The sequence below is a fragment of the Hemitrygon akajei genome, chromosome 31, assembly GCF_048418815.1.
Source record: "Hemitrygon akajei chromosome 31, sHemAka1.3, whole genome shotgun sequence".
Lineage (NCBI taxonomy): Eukaryota > Metazoa > Chordata > Chondrichthyes > Myliobatiformes > Dasyatidae > Hemitrygon > Hemitrygon akajei.
Window position 1 is genome coordinate 13,276,630 of NC_133154.1, and position 27,124 is coordinate 13,303,753.

Here is a 27,124-nt window from a genome sequence, read left to right on the forward strand (position 1 = left end):
AGGGTCTGTTTCCATGTTGTGTCTCTCTCTGCCGCCGTTTTCCTAGAATTATGACAATAGACTATTGTCAGGAGTAGGCTATTAGGCCCCTCGAGCCTGCACCACCATTCAATCTGATCATGGCTGATCATCCACAATCAGTACCCCGTTCCTGCCTTCTCCCCATATCCCTTGACTCGGCTATCTTTGAGCTCTATCTAACTTTTTCTTGAAAGCATCCAGAGGATTGGCCTCCACTGCCTTCTGAGGCAGAGCAATATTTCTTGCAGACTAAAAGTGCGTTCTCGTGTGCTTTCCGTAGCTAAAGTGGCGTTCTGCACACTGCAAAGTATTTATCTTTTAAACACTTTAGTTTCTAAGCAATTTTTTTAACCCTCCACATCTGAAGCAGGTGAGATGATAGAGATAGGTAAATATGCAAGGCATCAGTTCCGTGGGACGTGTGCCCTATACTTAAGGTCCATTCATAGCACCATTAAGTTTGCAATTTAAATTACAGAATTTAAGAGGCAATGGGCCATCTGCAGTGTGCTTACATACTGAGGTCTAACAATGCTGCAGTTTTCTTTTTAATGCATAAGCTTTCTCCAACTTTTTCTCTATTCATTTGACAATATGAGCTTAGGCATCACTCTAATTTTAAGGCAGTGGGGAGCTAGATTACTGAGCTTCTGCAGTTTACAAGATGGTAGTATTGACACAGTCCTACTGGCTAGGAGCTCCAGGTTTTGGACCAAGCAACAACGAAGGAATGCTGACCTATTTCCATATTCAAGTACTGGGAGACTCGGAGGGAGTCCGGTAAGCAACAGCACTCCGACACACCTTTACCTTCACAGACTGCGGATGCAGGAAGTGCTGTTGAAGCCACCTTGGTAAATTGGTGCCAGGTGGAGCCACAAAAAACAGCGGCTGCAAGGGCAAGAGATGGGGCACCCTGCAAGGAGAAAATTGCACAACTTCTCAAAGCCCCCTCCCACAACGCACAACTCATTAGAGTGAAGGAATGGTCTGCACTTGTCTAGATGACTGCAGCTTCTTCGACACTCATCCAGTACAAAGCACCCTACATGATTCACCACCCATCCACTATTTGGTGGTGAGCTCCCTGTGACAAGCACTCTCTGGGAAAAGAATTACTCTTGAATTGCTCATTTGACTGTTAGGTTCATCATCCTGGGAAATCTTTACTGCTATCTCAGGAACACATCAGTATTATCATCTCCATTAGGTTGCTCTTCAACCTAGAAAGAAGCATGTTTGTTTGTTTATAACAGTTTGTTGAATTTCCCCATGGGGATGAATAAAGTATCTATCTATCTATCAGTTCAATGGTGGCTTTGGCAAGAACAGGGTTCAACTCACTAACAAATGTTTTGCGCTCAAGTCTGTGCAAAAAGGCAGAAACAACATTCAGTAACAAGATTTAAAAACTGCTTACCCGTGCCCTCTCCAAGCTTCTCCTCTGTTCGTGAAATGCAGCAGGGCTCTTCAGAGCTGGAAGAGTGAGAAAAGTTAAACCATAGCAACAACCTTCACTGATATCAATGCATCAAAACATCACGATACTTCACAAGAGCACGATCAAACAAGGATAGTCTGAGTCAGACAGCGTGGAAGCAGGTCTTTCAACTCAACCCATTCATGTTGACGAAGGTGCCACTCTGAGTCCATCCCATTTGCCTGCTTTTGGCCCATATCCCTCTAAACCAGGGGTTTCCAACCCTTTTTATGCCATGGAGCCCTACCATTAACCGACGGGTCTGTGGACCCCGTGTTGGGAAGCCCTGAAACCTTACCAATCCGATGTTTTTTTAACATTGTAATTGAACCTGTCTCGGGCACTTTCTTTGGCAGCTCACTTCATGTACATACCGCTCTTCATGTAAAGAAAAATGCCCCCATGTTCCTATTATCCTGCTGCCATCTGCAGGGAATCTATATGTTTTTCCCGTGACTGCGTGGGCTTCCTCCAACAGTCTAAAGTCATACGGTTGGTATGTAAATTGGTCATTGTAAATTGTCCTGTGATTAGGTTAGGGCCTGCCGCTGTCTGTAAGGAGTTTCTATGTTTTCCCCGTAACTGTGTGTGTTTCCTCCGGGTGCCCCGGTTTCCTCGCACAGTCCAAAGACGTAACAATTGGTAGATTAATAGGTCAATGTAAATTGTCCCGTGATTAGGCTAGGATTAAACTGGGGGATTGCTGGGTGGTGTGGCTTGAAGCAGTTATTTCACACTGCATCTCAATAAATAAGTCTTTCTTCTCTCAACTTAAGCCTATGACCTCTAAGTTAAGATTTCTCCACCTTGCAACATAAAACTGACCACTCAATTTATACATGCATCAAATCAATACGAAACCCAATTTCCCTCGGGATCAACAAAGTACGTCTGTCTGTCTGTCAATAGATACGGAGCCATGCAAGATAGCAGGTAGGACCAGTGGCCGTCACAGTGAGGTGTTTTAGAGAATTGTCAAGAGAGGAAGTGAGGGACAGAAATTTTTAGAGAAGGAATTCCAGGGCTTTTTTAGAGTGTATTGCCATTGGGAGAATAACATTCCATTACAGATTGTAAAGTTAATGGACTTTACAAGTCCTTCCTGTTGTAACCCCACACAAGAGGTGTAAAAGTCTGGATAAAGATGCCGCTCACCACTACAGTACGTAGCCCTAGGTAAAACCAGCAACAAAAATAATTTGAAACACAAACTCCTAAACCATGAATCTTCTTTGTAGGTTCCAAAGCTCCTGTTTGACTTCTTTTGAGTAATAATGGGGACCCCTGTGAGTTGTTCAAGATGATCAGAAAGGTATGAAAAATTAAAATATTGGATTAGGGAGACGCAAAAGCTTAAAATTGGAACTGGGTTGTTTAGGGAGTACCTTTTCACAGAGCGTACAACAGAGAGCTGTGAATGCCAAGTCAGAGACGGGTTTTTGGATTGTTGGGGGAAATCAGTGGTTATGGTTTTCAGTCATGAAAACAGGCGTTAAGCCTGAAAATTAGATCAGGCTGTATACCCTGATGCTATTCCCTATGCCCTTTCAATCCAAATCTGGAACATCTTCTCCCAAAACTTCAATTATTCATTGAAAACTTATACAATAGAAATTTTTTCTTTTATCAGCAAAGTTACTGGGTGGGGGGGGGGGGTATACCTAGGTATAAAGTGATCAACCTTATTACATGGGTGGACCAGTTCAAAGAGGTTAAAACTTTGTCTCCTCTTATGTCCATCATATACACATTAATGCTGAGTTCAATAGCGTTATCTGCATTTTATTTATTTATTTAGCGATATGGCACATTAATGGGCCTTTCTGTTCCCAAGGAGCCTGCACCATGTGACCAATTAACCTACTAACCTGTACTGCACATCTTTGGAAACCGGTGCACGTGGAAGAAACTAGAAGAATGCACAGACTCCTTACAGACAGCGGTGGGAATTGAACCCGGTTCACTGGCACTGTAAAGCTACATGCTAGAAAGTGATCCAGACTGAAAAGTGGGTTCTTTAGTGGTTTGAGTCAATCTCAATGACTTCCACTGCAAAAACAAATCTGTCCCCTAACAACCTCACAGACTCCAGCCCTGTCCTTTAAGGTGAAATTCATAATAAATTAGTTACGAATTGAAGAAGTAGTGGTGTGCGCTCCGTAGCAAATAACTGCAGCTCATCATCTACTCCCTAATGTATAGAGCAAGATCAGATGCAGGGTTACACCTCTTACTTTGTATTCTAGCACTGCACCCATCTCAAAACGCATACACGAACAACTCCTTACACTAGCACAAGACACTGTTGAACACAAGATGCCAAGAACCAAGACAAACACGTCACTTATACTTCACCACACACACAATGCTGGAAGAACTCAGTAGGTCAGGTAGTATCTAGGGAAAAGGGCACTGTCGACGTTTTGGGCCGAGACCCTTCAGCAATGTCCTGCTGAAGGATCTCAGCCCAAAGTGTCAACCGTTTGCAGCCTGACCTGCTGAGTTGCTTTAGTACTTAAAAGAGGAGTTTCTGTTTTAAAGATTTAAATATACGAACTATTTTGGCCTGCAACACACCAAACAATAGTAAACTGGATACATACTTTAAGGGAACCACTTGCATTATTGTAAAAGGTGATGTGCTGAGCTAATGGACTGTTGCTTTCAATGAGGCAGCTACGGCCAGGTTAGTTAAATGGCAGCCTCCTGTGCTGTATCGCTTTATGATCCTAATCAATAGCTGAAATGTGCAAAAGTGGTCACCACTCTCTTCCGTTTCTCCACCCATAAGAAAAGCTGCACTTCCTCTCCACACTATAGTAACATCACGCGCAGGAGTACCAGGCTCTATCCTACACCCCCTCATCCCTATGCTCAGCATGCCCATAAAACCTAAAGCACAGCAAAATGCCTTTGGGGGAGGATTTAAAGCTCACAGAATCAAGACACCAGCATTTTATAATTCGAGTTCAGTTCAGCGCCGGAGAAAAGATCGATTACACACAAAAGAATTACCTGGATATGAAATGCAAAATAAGTTAAATATTTTATGCAGCAACTCTAGATGCGGTCTGGCAACCAGAAACTATAACCCAAAGGATTTAAAAAGTATTAGAAAATTACCTTACATTCTTACATTTATACAGGTTTCCCATGAGTCAGTCCAGGTTTCAGAAAAGTAACATAACGGAACACAACAAAATCAAAAGCCAAGCTTCGTACTATCAACTGAGTGAGAGATTTCCTGTTCTACGGGTGATACTTGTTTCAAGCCATACACAATGCCACAAGTAATGTAGTGCCTATGCATGTCTTCTTTGAAGCAAATTAGCTGTATGCAAATGTAGTGCAAAAGTTATGCTCAAAGGCCTAGATTTTTATATAAGCCACTTATATTAATGCAGCCACACTCTGGGAGCAATAATCATCTTTGTCTAGAACAAGAAAACCAGAAAGGAAGCAGGTACTATTAGTGCCTACATGAGGCGGGCAGATAAAGGAGACAGGCTACAATTTAACAGACACCAAAATTGGTTTGAAAATAACAGGAGGAAGAAGTGCAGGAGAGTGGGAAAAAAAGCTTTGGGATCCTGGGAAACTAGAAACTGGTCCAGATTTCAAGAGCGGTTGAACCACCTTACCAAATAAATATTGCTAAACCAGTGTGGTCAGACCACACTTGGAGTAGTTTGGGGCTCATTATCAAGGAAAGGATGTGCTGGCATTGGACAGGGTCACAAGAATGATGCCAGGAATGAAAGGGCTGAATTACAAGGAGCATTTTATGTCTCGGGTCCTGGACTTGCTGGAGTTTGGAAGAATGGGGGAGGGTGGGATCTCACTGAAGCCTACTGAATATTGAAAGGCCTAGATAGTGTGCCAATATTGGGGGCGTCTAGGACCAGAGGGCACAGCCTCAGAATACAAGAACATCTCTTTAGAACAGAGATGAGGAAGAATTACTTAGCCAGAGGCCAGTGAATCTGTGGAGGACAAGTCATTTGGGCATATCTAAAACTGAGGTTGGTAGGTTCTGGATTGGTAAGGGTGTCAAAGGTTATGGGCAGAAGGCAGGAGGATGGGATTGAGGGTTCAGAGGGATAGCAAATCAGCCATAATTGAATGGTGGAGCAGACTCAATGGGCCAGGTGGACTTATTCTGCTCCTATGTCTTATGGCTATTGCCAGGCTTTAAAGTACCAACATTTATTGTAATTTAAAAAGTACATACACAAAAAAAAACAATTGGATTCTAATCATTTCCAAAACATGTGAGTAAACAGAGGAAGAGTTTGGTTCATGTATATGGGAACAAACCATTCAGCCTGATTTGCCATTTAATGAGATTGCGTCTGATCTATAAACTTTATTGCCATCATTTGGCATTGAAGGTTCACAGTCAAAACTGAGTGACACAACAGGCTCACAAATAGAGGTCAATGAACCACAAAATTTTCAATGCATAAGGCTGCCATTTGTACATCACGTCAAGAGGGGAAAACTCTTGAACGTTTCTTTTAAATTTAAAATACAAAATTGTCTGTTATAACACGCCCCAAGTTCAGCAGCTGCAATTCCAAAGGGGAGACCGGGTGGCAATGACTGTAAGCAAGTTCCCTGGATGTGGTGAAATTGCTGAACTTGCTAAGAAATATGGGGAAATTATAGAAAGTCTTGTATTTCTTTTGTCAAGCAATAAAGCAGCTTGGCTATTTATCTAATTGTCTGGCAGCCTCCCCCTTCCTTTTCAGTACTGAAGAAAGATATCAGCTTGAAATGTGGGCTGTTAATTCATTTCCAGAGATGCTGCCTGACCTGATGAGTTCCTCCAGCATTTTGTGTGTGTTGCTGTCTAACCTTCTACCACTTTGCAAATATTATATACAATTCCACTTCAGCCTTACTATTCTGAATTGGTGGCTTTCTCTAAGTCCAAGTCCACCAAATATTAGCAAACTATTTTCCCAAGTGGGGCTCTTAAAGCCAAAGCCAACCCTTACTCAACACCAATATTGATACTGCCTTTCAGCGATCAATAGCCATGGAAAATAACTTGATTCCTTTCTGACAGCCACTGTGGTTGGCCGCGACCTTCAAGAAATTATCGCACAGCAAGCTGCCTCTTCACAAGGATGACCTTGTGCTTACCTTTTGCTGAATTGATCCTCTTCAGTAGCATGGAGCAGCAGCATGTGAACATGTTCTGCTTTTCAGTAATGTCATCCTGTTTCTCAGAAGGGCTCTCGTCTGTTCTGTTTCTTTGGTTGACCACAATTTTTCTGCTTAGTATTAGGCCCTCTGAATTCAAGGTTCATTCCAAACTGCTCTTGACCAAGAAGTGACAAGTGCTGACCTTTCAGAAGGGATTCTCAGGATTTTATCTGGCTAGCACACTGACTCCAAACACCAAAACTGCTCTGTACCAGGTCATATAGCTGAGGAATTGGCTTATCTGGCTAAGGTAACTAGGGAGCTAGGAACCACATGGAAAATAACAGGCATGAGAAAACAAAGAGTTTTGGCAGTGTTGTCTGTATTTGATCTTACACCAATTAAACTTAAGGCAGTAAAAATGAAAAATCTCAATATACCTTAAAATGCTATTTTATTTCATTTCATTTAGAGATACAGCACAGGAACAGGCCCTTCCAGCCCAATGAACCCCTACAACTCAATTACACCCATGTTATCAATTAATCTACTAAACACATACATAGTAGATATCTACCTGGTCACCGGAAGAATGCATAAACTCTTTATAGAGAGTGCTGGAATTGAACCCGTGAGTAGTAAAGATATATTACCCGCTATGCTACCGTGTTGTCCCTAACGCGACTGTTTTGAGGAGAATCATGTAGTGTGTTACAAACTGACTGCACGGACAAACCAAGCATACAAATCTGCAGGTTACAACAGGGCTCCATTCCCGAGGACTGTTCGCAACCTGATCAGTACGCAAGTTGGAAACGCAGCTGTGAACAGATTCCTGAACAGAAGGTGCCTGGAGCATTGCAGCAGCGGGCAAATCCATACCACTGGTCTCCCAATACCTTGTATGTATGGGCTTCACATATACTGGGTGTCTGAAACTGGGAAGGCCAGGTACAAGAACTGAGAAGTTTTTTTTTAATAGGCCGCATTCCCAGCTCTAGTACTTAGTCCTTGAAAATCGACCACCCACCAGTAAAATGGTTTGAAATTACAGGAGGAGGGGGACAGTCTTATTACAAACTTCCTACACAAGTCAATTCAATTGTTGCGAAATATTATCTTACAAAACATCTTATTGAAACATATAAGATTGTGAAGGGGCTTGATCAGGTGGATGCGGGGAGAATGTTCCCAATGATGGGTGAAACTAGGACTAGGGGGCACAATCTTAAAATAAGGGGATGCCGTTCCAGGACTGAGATGCGGAGAAATCTGGGGCTGTGGAATTTACTGCCCCAGAGAACTGTGGAAGCTACTACACTCAATAAATTCAAAACGGAGATAGACATTTTCCTGGATAAAAATGGCATTAGGGGATACGGTGAGCGAGCAGGTAAGTGGACATGAGGCTAGGTTTAGATCAGCCATGTGATCTCCTGGACCAGTTTTCGATAGCCTGGATGGGTCGGAGAGGAATTTTCCAGATTTTTTCTCCTCAATTGGCAACTCGGTTTTTTTCCCCCGGGTGATCACATGGGTTTGGGCGGGATGAATAATAAAATAAAATGGACGGCATGGTGCCCTGTTGGTTGGCACTGTTGCCTTGTGGGATTCGATGAAAACTAGAGTTAAGATCGGATCAGCCATGATCTTGTTGAATGGAGGAGCAGGCTTGAGGGGCCGATTGGTCTACTCCTGCTCCTATCTCTTATGTTCTTATGTTCTTATGTAAAACAGCAGTAAATTTATTCTGAACCAGCTGGATTGCAAAGATGGGGTAAACAGGTCAGGGACAGAGTAATCCATGTTGCATTCTGCCAAGTTTATTCCAGAAACTTTATTGGCTCTTGCCAGTTTTCTTACTGTAAGATGTGGTTCAAACATTTACCTGAAGAATGAATTCACCAGACCGAGAACCAATGATAAAACAAAGACAAGGCATCTCAGTGAAACTTGATTCCATCACCAGATGATTACCCAAACTTAACATTGTGTTAAGCTTACAACCTTTGTCACAACTTTTAGAAGTCCCAATGGGAATGCCATCAACAGTGTTAAAAGGTATCAAAGGATGCCAGAGTCAGCGTACAAACTGTGGAAGAGATTCTCAGTTGTGAATGACAGTTCCAGGCCAACTGAAATCCAAACAAGTCATGATTTGGATCAGGACATCTGCAGAGCTGGTGAAAATTTGCAAGGAGGCAAACTTTGGAGGAGGCGTGATAGGTCTTCAAACAACTAAATCAGTATAAAATAGATATAGGAAAGCATAAACATGTGAAAGTTTGCAGATACTGGAAATCCAGAGCAACACCCTCAAAATGCTCAAAGAACTCAGCAGGTCAGGCAGCATCTGTGGGAAACAGTAACCAGTTGACACTTTGGGCCAAGTTCTTCTTCCCCCTTCCTTCTTACTCCTGAAGAAGGGCCTTGGCCAGAAATGCTGACTGATTACTCTTGCCCACAGGAAAGCGTGCCTGCTTCTCATTTGACCTCTAATCATCACTCCAGCAATATCACTGATCTGAGCAAAATATTGCCATGGATTAATGAGCTTAATTCCATTTGGTAGGGCTTGTAACACTTACACTTGAAGACTGAAGTAGCCAGATTTAAGCAATTCACCAGAGCAACTAGACTTGTAACAAATGTTGTAAACAAAAAAGAAAGCAAAATATTCCAGATGCTGGGAATCTGAAATAAAATGCTAGAGATGCTCTGCTTCATAGGTGGAAAGTCATCACCCTGAAACATGAACTGCTCTCCTCTGCAGATCCTGCCTGACCCTTAGAGCACCTTCCCGTTTTCAAAGCAAGTATTACCTCTCGCAACGTGATTCAGATTGATAACAGCCTGTTAAAAACGGCTTGGAGTTATCTGACCTAGACTGCAAAATAGATAACTACAAATAGTTTGTAACAGCCAAAGACACAAACAAGAGTTTCTAACAGCCATTTGCTTTTAAAGGGATTTAGATTACAAGATAATTTAAGTTAAGCATGCTGCTTTAATTTTATTAATATCTGGTTAATTCAGAAATGGACACTGCCTTGCTTCTGTTAGTATCTATTAATGCAAATCTTACTTGTCAATATGATTAGTAACAAGCAGGTAAACCAGAGGAGTTTGCCAAGAAGTAATCACCCAGGATTATTGCTCCCCTGGTTTAAATGAAAATGAGCACAAGAATCTAATGATTCATTCATCACTGGTAGAACGATGTAGTCAGAACTATCCCATACCTTTGCTTGTGCAAAACTTAAGCATCTAAATAGACCAAAAACCTCATTTTCCTCTGTGATGTTCACGTGGGTCTTTACTTTGCTGATCTGCAATCAGCTCACCCAAAGTCAGCTGTCTGCTGTATATTGTGCAAGATACATCTCTACTGCAATTTTATGGCCATGTTATCAAGACAAAACCTGTCTCAGCAACTTCAGCTCCATTAAAATTATTTATCATTTGCATACGGGATTTCAAATGGTAAATTTAAACATAATTATACACCATAGATTGGGTAATTCAAGTCCCTCATTTAAAAAAGAACCTTGACCAAGGTTCATAAGTTAAGTTAGTTAAGTCTGTTCCGAGCCTTATAGGCTCATCAGGCCAGTGCTGATGCCGGTTTCCATGGCGTGAAGCAACTGAGAATACGAGACTCCCCCCGCCCCCCACCCCCCGGATAGGACACCAGTCTATCACGAGGTTAACCCCTAGCATTTTGCCTGTACCCATCTTCAGCTGGGTAGACTGGAGCAAGGTGTGGTTAAGTGCCTTGTTCAAGGACACAAAACGTTGCCTCGGTTGGGGCTCGAACTCACAGCCTTCAGATCGCTAGTCCGACGCCTTAACCTCCTGGCCACGTGCCACAAGGTTCATAAGCAAGCGCTATATCTACCAAAGGTGCAGCATCACACTTCAGGTAGCAGACCCGGTTTAAGATGCCACTGGTGAAGCCCAGCAACTACTTATGGGCGACAAACAAAACAAGGAAAACAAGTAAGTACTTTGAGGCAAATTGGAAAGGTCAGGCATGGGCCGAATTGTGTGGCGGGATCCAGGCCCCAGAGTCGTCCGAGGGCGGGAAACAACCTGATGTTTGGGCAGTTTAAGTGCCGGGGCAGATCGAAAAGTTAGAATATCAGGATCAGAGGTGAGGGACGGGACGGTTCTGCCTGGCTCTGCTCGCTGCTCTGCAACACTTCCGCAGCCCTGCACTGAACTGAGGCTGTGGCCTGCTCCAGCTGCAGTGACACTTGGCTTTGTGTCTGTGGCCTCACGACATTTACACAGCTCTGCACTGAACTGAGGCTGTGGCCTGGTCTGGCTACAGTGACACTTGGCTTTGTGTCCGTGGCCTCACGACATTTACACAGCTCTGCACTGAACTGAGGCTGTGGCCTGCTCCAGCTGTAGTGACACTTGGCTTTGTGTCTGTGGCCTCACGACATTTACACAGCTCTGCACTGAACTGAGGCTGTGGCCTGCTCCAGCTGTAGTGACACTTGGCTTTGTGTCTGTGGCCTCACGACATTTACACAGCTCTGCACTGAACTGAGGCTGTGGCCTGCTCCAGCTGCAGTGACACTTGGCTTTGTGTCTGTGGCCTCACGACATTTACACAGCTCTGTACTGAACTGAGGCTGTGGCCTGCTCCAGTTGCAGTGACACTTGGCTTTGTGTCTGTGGCCTCACGACATTTACACAGCTCTGCACTGAACTGAGGCTGTGGCCTGCTCCAGCTGCAGTGACACTTGGCTTTGTGTCTGTGGCCTCACAACATTTACACAGCTCTGCACTGAACTGAGGCTGTGGCCTGGTCTGGCTACAGTGACACTTGGCTTTGTGTCTGTGGCCTCACGACATTTACACAGCTCTGCACTGAACTGAGGCTGTGGCCTGCTCCAGCTGCAGTGACACTTGGCTTTGTGTCTGTGGCCTCACGACAGTTACACAGCTCTGCACTGAACTGAGGCTGTGGCCTGCTCCAGCTGCAGTGACACTTGGCTTTGTGTCTGTGGCCTCACGACATTTACACAGCTCTGCACTGAACTGAGGCTGTGGCCTGGTCTGGCTTCATGTCTTTTGTAAAACATCAGTTCTGAAGTCCATTTGCTTACTTTTATTGTTTGTACGATTTGGTTTTTTTTTCTCACTCTGCACAATGGATGTTTGATGATCTCTTCTTTACGGGTTCTTTTCGGTTTCTTTGTTTTGTGGCTGCCTGTAAGGAGTTAAATCTCAAGATTGTATAATGTATCCATATTCTGATAATAAATATACTTTGAACTTTGCGTACAGATATTTTCCCATCCCTCATTTTTTACATAAAGAACTGAGAACACGGAAGCAAATAGGCCTGCCCAGTCTGTGCTACAGCTGACTTTGGCCAACCTCGTCTCATTCATCATTCGAATCAACTCTCACTCGAGTACTTGCTGTCCTATTAAACCATTTATGCTATTCATCTCAAGGACTCTATGTTCTACATGTAAGAGACTTGAAAAGAAGTTTCCCATAAATCCCCTATCGGATATATTGGCAACTGGAAAGTGGAAAAGCTAGTCTTACATCTGCAGTGACTCAAGTTCAGTTCTGACCTCTGGGGCTGCCTTTGTGGAATTTGCTTGTTCTCCCTGTGACCATGTGGGCTTCATCCCACGTCATAAAGGCATGCAGGCTGAAATATTAATTAGCCACTTTAAATTGTTCTTAGTGAGTAGGTGAATTGTAGAATCTGGGGCAGATGAAGGGGCTGTAAATGGGGAAAATTAAATGGGATGAGTGTAATATCAGTGTACGTGGGTGGCTGGTGGTTAGTGGGTCAAAGGATTTGCTGTACCCTTATGACTCAATTATTCCAATGATATACTGATGTTTATGGCCTTTACTTTGTTTTAATATACAGTACTTATAGCCTTTAGTTTTGGACATTTCAAATGGGAAAATTCTTCCAAAGGAAGATTTAAAAACAGCAGAAAAGTAATGCATAAATGTTTAAATGAATATTTGAATGATAGAATATGTGAGAAAACGTGACTTTAATTATAGAACAGTACCTTAGGAAGAGGCCATTCAGCCTGCAATATCTGTGTCGAGCTCTAAAAGCCTCTGGAACACCATTAATATATCTACTTCATGGCAATGCTTTCTCTCAGGAAGAATATGACAATTAAACTGGTGAGGGACTAATATAGGTGGCGGGATTGAGCTAAGTCTGTACCAAAGGAGGTTTAAGGCACTTCTTCCCTCCACTAGCCTGCAGGTCATCCTAGGGCAAGGTGTGGCACCTGCTTAGTCCACCCCCCTCGAATCAGGGTCACATGAAGACATGGGAGCAGGTGGTGGATGGTCGTTTGAGCAACTGTTGCATATTGCAAGTCCAGGTGATAGGACCGCTGATACCAGGCAGCCAATCTCTGAAGAGTATTGATAATGGCTGGGGTCACCCGACTTGTAAAGACACTGCCCTGAAGAAGTGGCAAACCACTTCTGTAGAAAAGTCTGCCAAGAACAATCATGATCCGGATAGGCCACGGTTGTCCATCTTACGGTACAGCACATAACGATGATGTTGAGGGACAAATATACCTGAGAGCACCGTACTGCCTTGGTCCTCTGGCTCGTGAGACATAGAAAGGTGAAGGATGTGGCAAGAAAGCAGCCAAATAATACCTCAACTTTTATTGCAAGAATGTGGTGTTGGTGGAGTAAGGTGGGTGGCAGTGGTTTGCAACTGGAGAACAAGAATGATTCAGACTTGCTATGAAGGAACAGGGCTTTGATGGTACTGAACCTCGAGACTAGTCTGCGACTTTCGTTTGCGTATTAACAATATTCTTGCCTTTCCTCTGCTTGTAGCATCTGCAGAGTGTGGACTTATTGGCAAAGGGATGACTTTGTTTTCATTTTAAAACTTTATTTGGTTTAAATTAAAATTTCTTAACCTTGTAGTTTAAGTTTACTGTGATACAAGGATTGAAACAAGCGGTCTTTAATCTCCCAGGTAATTGGGGTAGCAGGCTAAGCTGTTTAATTGGAAGCCTGGTTAATGCTGAGGAATGGGTACTGGCAGACTAAATGTGTGGGACTGGTTTAAAATCATACTTAGAGTATTGTTGAAGCACCACATCAAGGTTTGTGTTGGCTTTAGCAAGATTGGCCTCCTTAAATTGCCCCTCATGTGTAAGTGCGTGGAAGAATTTGGGGAGTGGGGTGGTTTATGGGATTAGTGGAGTATTAGAGTTGTAGAAATAAATGCTGGAAATTTAAAATAAAAACAGAAAGTGCCAAGTATCCTCATCAGGTCAGGCAGCACCCACGAAGGAGAGCAAAGGTAATGCTTCAGGTTAAAAACCTTACATCAGAACTAGAAAGTCGCTCTTTTCTCATTCAAACAGTCAAGAACATTTGAACAAAACTGAAGAAGGTGCAATAAAATTAACATTTTAAACCTCTTTAGATAAAAAGCTGAAACATTCACTAAGTCAATTAATTCAAACCTAATAAAATACAGAGCTTTCTCCCAGATCGGATGTCTCCCATTCAGTTAATTAAAGGCTGCTACATTTGCTTCTGGTTTAACCCAGGAAAGGCACTGGGGTGGATTTTCCAGCCTGAGGACAATAGCTCAAATAAAATCCTCCTCATCTCAGTCTTAAGTGAACAATTTTATTCTATCTGCTACTTCTAGATTCTTCCACCATGAACCAGCCTCTCGGCACCTATACTGTCAAGCTCCCTTGTTTCCATTGAACTACTGCTCATTCTTCCAGGCAATATTGGCCTATTCAGTCAATCATTCTGCAGGGCAACATCATTAGAGTGCACAGCCAGGGCACAGCACCTACCTTACATAATACAGGTCAGGGAAATGTATATTTTTAAACCACATTCTTGCACTAACCTCAATGAACAACGCTGCAAGCGTGACTAGTTCACATTTTGATACAAATGCATTGAACTAAGAAGGTGTCAGTGGCAGTCAAAAGGAAGCACTAGTATTATTTGTTGTGCTAAAGTTCAAAATAAATTTATTATCAAAATACATATATGCCTGAGATTAGTTTTCCTGCAGGCAATGTCAGTAAGTCCACAATAGAATCAATGAAAGACCTCCCCAACTGGGCATTCAACCAGTGTGCAAAAGACAACAAACTGCAAATTCAAAAAGAAATAAACAATAATTAATAAATAAGCAATAAGTATCAAGAACATAAGATGAAGAGTCCTTGAAAGTGAGTCCATAGATTGTGGAAACATTTCAATGATGGGGCAAGTGAAGCTATCCCCTTTGGTTCAAGAGCCTGATGGTTGAGGGGTAATAACTGTTCCTGAACCTGAGGCTCCTGTACCTTCTTCCAGATAAACATTCAACTGTAGCAGCTGCATCAGGGAGAAAGGGGGATGGGGGTTCTGAGCAGGAGTTTTGAGGGAGTGGAAGAGGTCCACACATGAGTGAGAGGAGGGAATCAAAGGAGGTAACTACAACAGAGACAAGAGATGGGTGGAGCCAACGTGGGCAAGACCATGTGTGGGCAGAGAGAGGGTGCAGCTGGAGTACCAACAGAGGCTGTGTGGAAATGATCAGCGGTTGTTTCGGACCTCCTCGCCTTTATCCTCACAGGGTCTTACATAGTAGCTGATCTACAACTGATAACCCACACCGAAAGAGAAGTCATGCACAAGCATTTACCTTTGCTCCACAAAGACAATTCAAATCAGGACATAAAGGCCCTTTATTAATATCAAAAGCTGGGATCAGAAACATTATGTTGAATCTCAACTAGCTAACCATACCTGCCTTTGTACCATTCCACAACGTATGGTATACAGTCTTCAGAAAAAAAGTGGCAAAGAGCTGATTCCTCAAACCTCAGTTACTCAACTGGGTCAAACTGGGACACCCATGTATTCACTTTAGAATCAGAATTGCGATAATGAACTTCCTGTCTGAAACATTAGTCCAAAGTTCAAAATAAATCTATTATCAAAGTATGCTTTTGCTACCTTGAGATTCATTTTCTTTCAGGCATTCAGTTGAGTAAAGAAATACAACAGAATTGAAAAACTACACACGTAGACCGATAAACTAACAATATCAAAAGGAAGATAAACTGTGCAAAAAAAGGGAAGTAAATGTTTCTGAGTACATTCTCAATATTCACGCTCACAAATTTGGAAGCAATCAGCTTCAGTAAAACTTTCATGGTAGTAAACATCTGATGCTGTTACTCAATTAGCAAAAAATAATTTAAGGAACAGAAAGACAATATGCAATATAATTCATTCAAAAGAGTAATGGTCTTAAGTCAAAAAGCATGTGTGTATACAAGCAATTGAAACAGCTGCCTATGAGAAAGTTGAAATTAGATCTCCCCCTCACTAATGCCAGGCCAAATTATAAAATTAAAGTTGGCTCCAAATTTTATCTCTAATCTAACTCATCTTTGCCAAGATAGGACACGTGGTTTCCCTGAAGTTGGAGGGGGGAAATACTCATTAGAATTTCCAGTTATCATCATCCTTGGCCTCAGTGGGAGAAATGACAGAGTTTTAAAGTGGGATTAGATCAATAGCTCTTTATTGCTCGGCACCAACATGATGGGGCTGAATAATTTCATTCCTGCTGCAAGTTGCCACAATTCCACAAAGTTTGACCCACCCCTCCCTGAAGTCTTCCAGTATGCAAAGGTGTGTTATGTCTTCTAAGTGGTCATAATTTGTGTAAGTATGTAAGATACCTGTGTGGTTCAGCAAACCTTAGCTTTGCATGGGTTGGGAGAATGGTATGACCAGAGAGAGATGGCAGATGCTGTTGAATCCGAGACAGCAACTCAGGCCCTCGATATTAGGAATACGATAAAACGTGGTAATGGTAGATAATTTTCAAATACATAAAATGTCAGAAAAACTGAGGTCAGATGGAGAGAGAATTTAAAGTCTTGGTCAGTGACCTCATTACAACCACAGATGCTGTCCAACCTGCTGAGTATTTTAAATACGAGACACTCTGCAGATGCTAGAAATCTAGGTAACACACACAAAGCGCTGAAGGAACTCAGAAGATCAGACAGAACAGATACAGGCTATTTTGCCCGACTCATCCATGCCAACCAAAGTTGTCATCTGAGCTAGTTAGATTTTTCTGCGTTCCGCCCATATCTCTCTAAAATTTAGAGTCTAAACCTTTCCTATTGATGTATAAAGGATGAAGAAGTGTCAACGTACATACTGTATTTCATAAATGACAGGAGAAAAAAGATGGGTGAAGTAGACGGTCTGGTAATATTAACAGATCAAGCGTTCAACCCCTACAATGAATAATGGAGTTCAAAATGTTAAATTATATAGTAAAAATAAGTACAAATTGTAGGAATGAAGACAGGAACAATGATTTTTTTTTGGTTACATGATATCCCAAGTGCTGTTCCTATACAATACAATATAAGGGAGCCTTTCAAACACTTGGGAATAGTGAAAATCATTCACTATAAAGGACAAAAAGTAGACCAGCTTGCATTGAGATACAAAACAACAAATAGTATACAGAAATTAGAGCTCACAATTAGGCTACTTCATGGTAGTTGGGGTGGCACGGTAGCGTAGTGGTTAGCACAACGCTTTACATAGGTGACCCAGGTTCAATTCCCACCGCTGCCTGTAAGGAATTTGTATCTTCTCACATGACTGTGCAGCCCAAAGACATACTGCTTGGTAGGTTAATTGGTCATTGTAAATTTTCCCATGATTAGGCTCGATTAAATTGGGGGATTGCTGTTGGCATGGCTCGAAGGGCCAGAAGGGTCTATTCCGTAACGCATCTCAATAAATAACCCTCTAGCAGATATACCATCTGCAAACCCCAACATTCAGGTGGAATGAGAGCAGTGAATCTATATGTGGCAGATGACGTAATAGCTATATCCCACAAAGCATGTACACCATGCAAGACTGTATACTCTATAAAGTGTTAATTGATAGAAGAGATCAGAGGTTTAAAGCAAATGAGTTACTGAAGAGCACACACAGACATATACTGCTATAAAAAGTAGAATAGCAGATCAGTTACAGAGCCATTTCTCAAATGGACCAAAACATTAGGCACCCGAAACATAGCATGGGAAGTGGGCAGAGCACTTGCTTCAGGGGAATGAATCATCATTTTCACCCAAGCTCCACCGGACGGCTTCAAACTTTTGGAGAAGTTATTAAACACCTTTAAAAAAAAATTTCTCTACTTCACTAATAATCATACTTAAATGCTGCTCTCTCTTTCTCCAAACCAGCACCAATTTGGCTGCACAACTCTTGAACAATTTTCTTCCATCACCCCAGGCTAGGTATCAGGGAGTTAGTCATGTGTACACCACAGTTAAAACTACTCTGACATTTGGGTAACTGTTCCTTCAGAGGAGTTTAGCACTCAGAACGGAAAGCAAAAATTTTACTCCTTCACAGAATGAAAATCTTTTGCTAAATGAGCAACTATTACTTGTCCTAAATTACACAACTTGCTCAAAAATTTGAGACAGTACTTAAGAATCAACCATACTGGTGAAGGAGTCATAGTCCAGCAGATTTCTTTCCTGAAGAATATTAATGGAACAGTTGCATTCTTTGACCATTAAAATTTAAGTAACTAAACTCAAAATTCCCAGCTGCCACCATAGGATTCCAAACCCTGCTTCTGAAACATTGGTCTGTCCCTTGATAGATTGGTCCAGTACTTCATTCATTCTGTTACTTGACCGAATAGCTGGGTTTCTCATGTTACGGTGACCTCGAATATCACACAGACAACAAACTGTACTGAACACAGAACTGCACAGAAGCAAGCTCTAGAAATGATGGCAACCAAACCCTACTTTTGAATTCTTTCGTTACATCAAAGAGCAAATACAAACACACAGCTCTGCAGACCAGACTTCTGTTTCTCACTTTAACTCGGACTTCCGCAGCAGTTTACAGACCATAGATGAGGCCTCCCCCTGTAAGTTCAGTAATTAGTAACTTCTATGACTTCTACCTTCTTCATATGGTTTCAACATTTTCACTTCAGTGTGTCTTTTTCTCCTTATTTTCCCCATGTACTTTGATAATCTTCAACTTATATAGGAAACCTAACATCTGTCACAATTAATTTGCTAATTTTTTAATCATTTAACTTTGATCTGCTTTAGTTATGTTGATCTTTTATTTCATCTTTTGTCTCTGTAAATTCATAGTAGCTATTTTAATTATTCCAGCAAGAAAAATCAACCCTTATCTTCTGCTAACAGTACATTAAAAATACAGGTCAAGTTAACAGTGACCTGGCACCTTATTGCCCACCAAGGATGGTGGCACAGACACTTGGTACTGAGACAACCCAAATCACCTCAAGTAGTTAGACTCCCTTGGCATCTCAGGAGTTCCCTGGACCAGCTGCTTCCAAACTCTGCTTAATGGTACATAGCAGTCTGGTGTAAGGTCACTGTTGCACTCTGAGATAAGGAAGAATTTAATAATTTAGAGGGTGATAAGCCTTTTGAACTTTCTACCCTGAAAGGCCATGGAGGTGCAGTCAATGAGTTCATTGAAAAGAAAGAGAAATATTTCTGATTAAGGGATCAAGGGATTTGAGGTGCAGGAAAATGGCACCAAGAAGAAGATCAGCCACGATTCCAATGAATGGCTGAGCAGGTTCAAAATGGTCAGTTGATCTACTTAGGTTCTTCATTCTTCTGTTCTCATTCCTGAGCACTCTGGCCAATGAAGACCCCACAGTCAAGGTCAATTGCTCAGTTGTCCTTCTTGAAGTCTAGAAGAAAAGTTATTTTCAATTCTGCTATCTGATTTGTAGACAGAGCGGAGTGGTTACCATACGTTAGAGAAATTGAAGTTCTTGGAATCCAAGTTGGAAGCTATCAGGGAGGAATACACCTCTTAAATATGAGATACACTTACTGCTCAAACTGTATCATGACCGATTCTCCCTTGTGTCTAAAGGGCCACCTCAATCTTTAACTTACTTGACAACTTACTATCTAAAGCTTTCTTAAGGTAAAGAATTCAAACAATTACCATGCATTGCATAAAGAACATGTTTCATATTTGTCCTCAATGGCTACACCCACATCCTGAAGCAATGCCACATGATCGTAGACTCTTCAGCTAGGAGACTCTAATCTCTCAAGAATCATCAACACCTTCCACCTTTTCTACGGCAAGGGAAGCTTACCAGAAACATCAGAGGGAGAATGGTGCTGATCCTGCATACACTTGGCCGAATGAGATCAATCAACCTAAAGTATGCCAGACGAAAAGAACAACCCAATTCTCCCCACTAATTCTTCTGGTAATCTGCCCTCGCCACAAGCTTATTAACTTCTCCAAGATTATATCATTCACCCACACCAGAAGCCAATGAATCTACCGACTGAGAGGTTCTCGGCAGGTGGAGTACCCTTGCGGTCTCTGGCATTGTGTGCAAAGTGCACACAGACAACATTAGACATCAGAATTAAACCCAGGTTGCCAGAGCTAAGAGGCAGCAGCTGTACCAGCTGCTCCACCCTGCTGCCACATTAGCAGCCACTCCCAGTAAATTTTCAACAACAAACATTTGATTACTCATCTTCTTTCACAGTATCTTACAAAGTGATTTACAGACTTGTCTTTGTTTCTACACCAGTTGCATTAGAAGATCTTAGAATCAAATTCTAAAATTCTCAAATCCTTGAAATCTGCTTCCACAATAAAATCTTAGGTTTGGAAGAAAGGTCAAATTATTACCCATCATCCTCTGACTTTAAACTTCCCTCCACTGCCTTCTTTAGCTTTAACCAGTACTACAGTGCTGACCTGAAACTTCATAATCATTTGGTTAGTACAATATGCTATCCCAATGTGCTTCCCCTTTGTATATTCGGGTAAATGAAATCAAGACTCTGCAGGGTATTTTATTCCCAAGTGATATTTTCCCTCCCTAACCTCCAAACAGTGGAAATCTTACCCAAGTCTTTTCTTCAAACTATCATCATCATTATGTGTTGTGTTTCATGACGTGGACGGTCATAGTCTCCATAACGATGATTGTTCTTGGCAAATTCTTCAACAGAAGTGGTTTGTCACTGCCTTCTTCAGGGCAGAGTCAATAGACAATAGACAGCAGGTGCAGCAGTAGGCCATTCGGCCCTTCTAGCCAGCACCACCATTCACTGTGATCATGGCTGATCATACACAATCAGTACCCCGTTCCTGCCCTCTCCCCATATCCCTTGACCCCGCTATCTATAAGAGCTCTATCTAATTCTCTCTTGAATGCATCCAGAGACTTGGCCTCCACTGCCTTCTGGGAAGAACATGGTAACCAGTTTCAATCACTATTCTCCAGTAGCACTTACATACACTGTGATGAAGAGCTTTGAGAGACTGGTCATGAAGCAACATCTCACCATCACCATCAGCACAGGTACACTACAAGGTTGGTGCTTAGCCCCTATTCTACTACTTATAAAGAAGGCACACACTCAGCGATTCAGGAACAGCTTCTTCCCCTTCGTTATCTGATTTCTAAATAGACATTGAACACATGAACACTACCTTGCTACTTTTTTATTGTTATTTTTTGCACTACTTATTCTAACTTAACTATTTTATATATATATAAAATGACCGAGTTGAGTGGAGCACCAACACAGAGACTATGTACAAGAAGGGCCAGAGTCGCCTCTACTTCCTGAGGGGACTGAGGTCCTTTGGAGTACGCAGGCCTCTCCTTCACATGTTCTACTTGTCTGTTGTCACCAGTACAATCTTCAATACGGTGGTGTGCTGGGGCAATGGTATCAACACGGGTGATGCCAACAGGCTCAATAAACTGATTAGAAAGGCTGGCTCTGTTATAGGAGTCAAACTAGACACACTGAAGGCTGTGGTAGAACAAAGGACACTATGGAAAATCCTGGCAATTCTGAACAACGTTTCTCACCCTCTGCATGCCACTTTGGCTGAACAGAGGAGCACTTTTAGTAATAGACTAAGACAGTTGCGCTGCTCCAAAGAGTGATCATCATCTATATGTGATCATTCTTACTCTTGGCAATTAGACTCTATAATACCTATAACCGGGGTAGTGATGAACCCCTCCTGTTCGACTGTTCAAAGTAAATTATTTTTTATTCTTTCTACTTCTCTTCCAATATTTATATATCTGTGCACTTGTAATGCTACTGAGATACTGTAATTTCCTTTGGGATCAATAAAGTATCTACCTATCTACCTAATTCAGTTTTTTATCTCTATAGTTATTTATCACACATTTCATTGTACTGCTGCCGTAAAGTTAACTAATTTCACGACATATGCCAGTGATATTAAACCTGATGACATATATAGGTATGTTGATAATAAACTTAGTTTGAACTTTGAAGAGGCTTCCATGTTTGTCTAGGAGGCAAAGGCTGTATTTGAGTGGCCCTGTCACAGTCACTGAGATAAAAAGCTGCAGTGTGTTTTCTAAGTATTACACAGACAGGAGGGGATTAATATTTAGGATGGCAGATGAGATGTCAGTTAAAACAGGCTGTTATGTCCTGAATGGAGCTGAGATTATACAGCTGCACTCATCCATACGATTCCATTTTACTTCCAACAGGCATTTTAAGATTGCAGAAAAGACTGCGGGGTAGAGTCATAGGGTGATATCCTCACTACCGGAAATACTGGCAATGCCTATTCTTGTAGTTCAGGCAGTTAAGGTGAAACACGGTTATTTCTTACCATTTCCCATCACTCCTCAGGATGGGGATGTTGGACTCAGCTTGTGGTAACAATAAGAATATTGAAGGTACAAGCCTAGAATTACTCTTGAAGACAACTACCTGGCACTTGTGGTACAAACACTGTCTGGCTCAAAATGACAAGTTACGTCACCTAGGTCTTGTGGTGTACTTACAACTGTGAACGCCTTTATTTTAAGTGTAGCAAACAGAACAAGTAGACAGGCTGAATTGGATAAAGTACAATGAGAATGGATTAATAATCTTGTGTGGACTTCAGCCTTTATTTCAAGAGGTTTTGTGTACAGGAACAAGGAAGTCTAAAACAATTAAGATGGAGATAGAAAAGACTGCAGATGTTGGAATGTAGGAGGAAAATTCACTGGAGCTCACCGTGTCAGACAGCATCTGTAGAGGGAAATAGCCAACGTTACCAGTTGAGACTCTTCATCTAGCTATAATTACACAGGTCCATGGTGAGATGACACCCGGAACTGGGTACAATTATGGGCTCCTTACCCAAGAAAATATATATCTCCCAGAAAAAAAAAGAGTTCAAGGGTTCATATTGATTTCTGGGAGATCAGAACAGTAGGTTGGAGAGAGATTAGATTTGCTGACTTAATTACAAACCCGAATGCTGAAACCCTGACTAGTCTTTGGGGCCACTGAAGGTGGTCACTGTAGAAACAAGTTTGGAAGTAGGAGGATCCCATTGGTGGGGTGGATATTTCTGAGTAGAGAGCTTGAGTTTATGCTTGAGTTTGATGGAGGCTGTTCCACCAAACTGCGACTTCCTGCACATTAGATTAGATTGACTAGACTTGTATTCACAGAATTCAGAAGAATGGCTGAAGATCTTATTGAAATTGAGAGGACTCAGCGGTTGGTTGCATGAAGGATTTTTCTCCAGAACCTGAGGTCATGGTCCCAAGATAGAGAGAAAGACATTTTAGACATAAAAAGTTGCTTCCCTCTTTTTGTGATCATCAGGTTTCCTAAAACTCAAGCCTATTCTAATCACTATTTTGATGTAGCAAAAACTACTTTTCAACTCTGTCTGTATTCTTGGGCCTTGATTATTAGCAATCTAGAAAGAAATAACCATTTCTGACAGTCAGTCTAGGAATGGCCTTGAGTTCAGTCACCTGTTACCGTAATTCACCATACATCGAAACACATGCATCAAAGCAAATCAGCAAAGCTTGTGCTGGGCACCCAACGATTGTTGCTACACTTCCGGTACCAACGTAGCCTGCTCACAACTCACCAACCTTAACTGTGGCTGTGCAAAATGGGAAGAAACTGCAGCACCTGGAGGAAACTGCCATTAGACCCATAACACTATTACAATGCTTGGGCTTGAGGAACACCAACCAGGCATGTACAACCCTTAAGACTAAAAAGCAAGTTCAACAATTTTGGACAACCAGCCTCTCCAGCTTGTATCAAAAACTGGACAATCCTTGAGGTAGGACATCAATTGAAAACTTTGTTTCTCTCTTCCCCTCACAGATACTACCTGATCAGCTAGGTATTTTCCTTAACTTGGCTGAAGTGTGTCACTAAATGCCATGCTATCATTCTCAGAGATACCAATCCCTACAAAGCCAATACCAAACCTATGCAGTCATCATGACTTCCAGAGTGAAATGCCAGCCAAGGAACGCTGTGTATAATGCAAGCCAGGAATTCTATATACATCAGGGACTTAAGTTATTGATGGATTATGTGCTTCCAAGTCGCATTTTAATCATAAGATACTTAAGTACAACAAAGGATCATTTTAAAGTAAAACCGAAAAGCAGACTGATTCAAAATTCAGCTCAACTGCGAGCTCATCAATAACATACTGGAAGCTAAATTAATGGCTGACATCCACTTCTAGTTATGACCTTCCTGTGCAACCGGCCACAGTACTCGAAGATTTTATAGACACAGCAGAGTTAATTGCAGAGATGAGGTCCACAAATGGAAAGTCCGGAGTTTCAACTTAGTTACAACCTACTTAATAGAAAAGTGTGCATCACTTATTATTCCTTGTTATGTTAAAATACAATTATTTCCGATTCTGATGCTGCCTATTACTAGCGTCCAAATATGATCTACATGAACTGCATCTCCTCCCTACAACCACCATTAACAACCCTCCACCGCCCCATGGCTACTGGGTCCCAGCAATTTTTGGACAGCTTCTGCTTTTCGATCTGATGCTGGCTATTTTAGGTCTTCATTCTCCTGCTTCAGTGCATGTCTCATTTGATAAAGTGCAAACTCCCTGCCCAAGACACGTAATGGTTTAAATCTAAAAATAGACGCTGTTGCACTTCACTCCATACATCAGGGACAAAAAGTTGCTGCAGACGAAAGCAGTCTGAAAACTTTCTCTGGTGAGAAACAATGGAAGGCTCCGGAGGGGACAGCAGCAGACCACCTCGTGGGATACTTTGCTCAAATGGAGTGGTGTACCATTATTTCTGCAGGGCAAGTCAATTTTACAAACCAGATTACTTGCAATGCCAAACAACACACACAAAATGCTGGTGGAACACAGCAGGCCAGGCAGCATCTATAAGGAGAAGCACTGTCGACATTTCGGGCCGAGACCCTATGTCCTGATGAAGGGTCTTGGCCCGAAACGTCGACAGTGCTTCTCCTTATAGATGCTGCCTGGCCTGCTGTGTTCCACCAGCATTTTGTGTGTGTTGTTTGAATTTCGAGCATCTGCAGATTTCTTCATGTTTGCTACTTGCAATGCCAGTCAGGAGAAATGTCGCCTCCCAATTAACATGAGAATCAGAATCAGGTTCAGTATCACCAGCTCATGTCGTGAAATTTGTTAACAATGGCAGCAGTACAATGCAATATGCGATTAATATAGAAAAATAAATACATAAATGAATTACAGCAAGAATGTATATGTTTATTGAATAGTTAAATTAAAAATAGTAGTGCAAAAACAGAAATAATTTTAAAAAGTGAGGTAGTGTTCATGGGTTCAATGTCCATTTAGGAATCAGATGGCAGAAGGGAAGAAGCTGTTCCTGAATCACTGAGTGTGTGCTTTCAGACTTCTGTACCTCCTTCCTGATGGTAACGATGAGCAGAGGGTGTGGCCTGTGTGATGGGCATCTTTAATAATGGACGTTGCCTTTCTGAGGCACCGCTCCTTGAAGATGTTTTGGATACTACAGAGGCTAGTACCCATGATGGAGGTAACTAATTTTACAACTTTCTGTAGCTTCTTTCAAACCTGTGCAGTCGCCCTCCCCCCCCCCCCCCCCATACCAGATGGTGATGCAGCCAGTCACAATGCTCTCCATGGTACATATGTAGAAGTTTTCAAGTATTTTTGGTGACAAACCAAAGCTCCTCAAACTCTTAAAGGAATATAGCTGCTGTCTTGTCTTCTTTATAGCTGCATCGATATGTTGGGACCAGAGATATTGACAGCCAGGAATTCGAAATTGCTCACCCTCTCCACTTCTGATCCCTCTATGAGGATTAAGTTCAGTGTTCCATTTCCATTTATACTAGAAAGGACTCTTGAAGTGATTAGCAATGTAACAAACACATTCATGTAATGCAATTGTAAACCTTGGCCCTATCTGCAGATTCCTTTTCGTTTGGCCTTCCTCAAACAGGCTGTTGTAATTTAGGTTCTTGTACGAGCACACAGGAAACTGCACACAATATCCATCTGATAAGGAAACAGCACAAGAAAGCTTGAAACAGGATGTAAGCGTCCATATTACAAGGCCATTCTCACTTTCCAAAGATAATCCGCCTATAATAAAAGACAGAAAACTAGAGGCCAAAAACTAATCTGAACAGTATCAGACCAAATTCATTGAACATACCCGATGCAGATTACACTAAAAATAAGACAGGAAAGATTTTGATTTATCAACTGACTTATATTCTAGATCACTAAGAATGAGCCTGTGAAATCCTGTGTTTGACATGATTGCATATGAATTACATACCCCCTTCTTTGCACTGTTATAAGACCATAACATATAGCAGCAAAGTTAGGCTACCTGGCCCATCAAGTCTGCTCTGCCATTTAATTATGGCTGATCCATTTTCCCTCTCTGCCCCAATTTTCTGTCTTCTCCCCATATCACTTCAAGCCCTGACTAATCAAGAATCTATCAACCTCTGCCTTAAAAATACCCAGTGACTTGGCTTCCACAGCTGCCTGTGCCAACAAATTTCACAGATTCACCACTCTCTGGCTAAAGAAATTCCTCCTCATCTCCATTCTAAAAGGATGACTCTGTATTCTCAGACTGTGTCCTCTGGTCTTAGACTCCTCCATTGTAGAAAACATCCTCTCCACATCTACTATTCCAAGGCCTTTCAACATTCAATTGGTTTCAGTGAGGCTACCACTTATTCTTCTGAACTCTAGTCAGTAGAGGCCCAGAGGCATCCATTGCTCCTCACATAAGCCTTTCAATCCCAGAATCACTTTTGTGAATCTCTTTTGAACCCTCTCCAATGTCAGCACATCTTTTCTTAGATATGGGGCCCAAAACTGCACACAATACTCCAAGTGAGGCCTCAACAGAGCTTTATAAAGCCTCAACATTACATCTGAGCTTTTATATTCTAGTCCTCTTGAAATTAATGCTAACATTGCACTTGCCTTCCTCACCACTAACTCAACCTGCAAATGAACCTTTGGGGAATCATGCACGAAGAT

At 41.9% G+C, this 27,124-nt stretch overlaps 1 protein-coding gene across 6 annotated transcripts in view; it reads right to left on the reverse strand.

The window, feature by feature from the left end:
- Positions 1–27,124, reverse strand: part of LOC140719311 (myocardin-related transcription factor A-like) — a 222,208-nt gene that overhangs the window by 44,418 nt on the left and 150,666 nt on the right. For all 6 annotated transcript variants that reach the window (XM_073033853.1, XM_073033854.1, XM_073033855.1 and 3 more), the window contains one exon: positions 1,442–1,497. In XM_073033853.1, the coding sequence (XP_072889954.1) occupies positions 1,442–1,497 (56 nt within the window). The remainder of the gene's footprint in view (positions 1–1,441; positions 1,498–27,124) is intronic.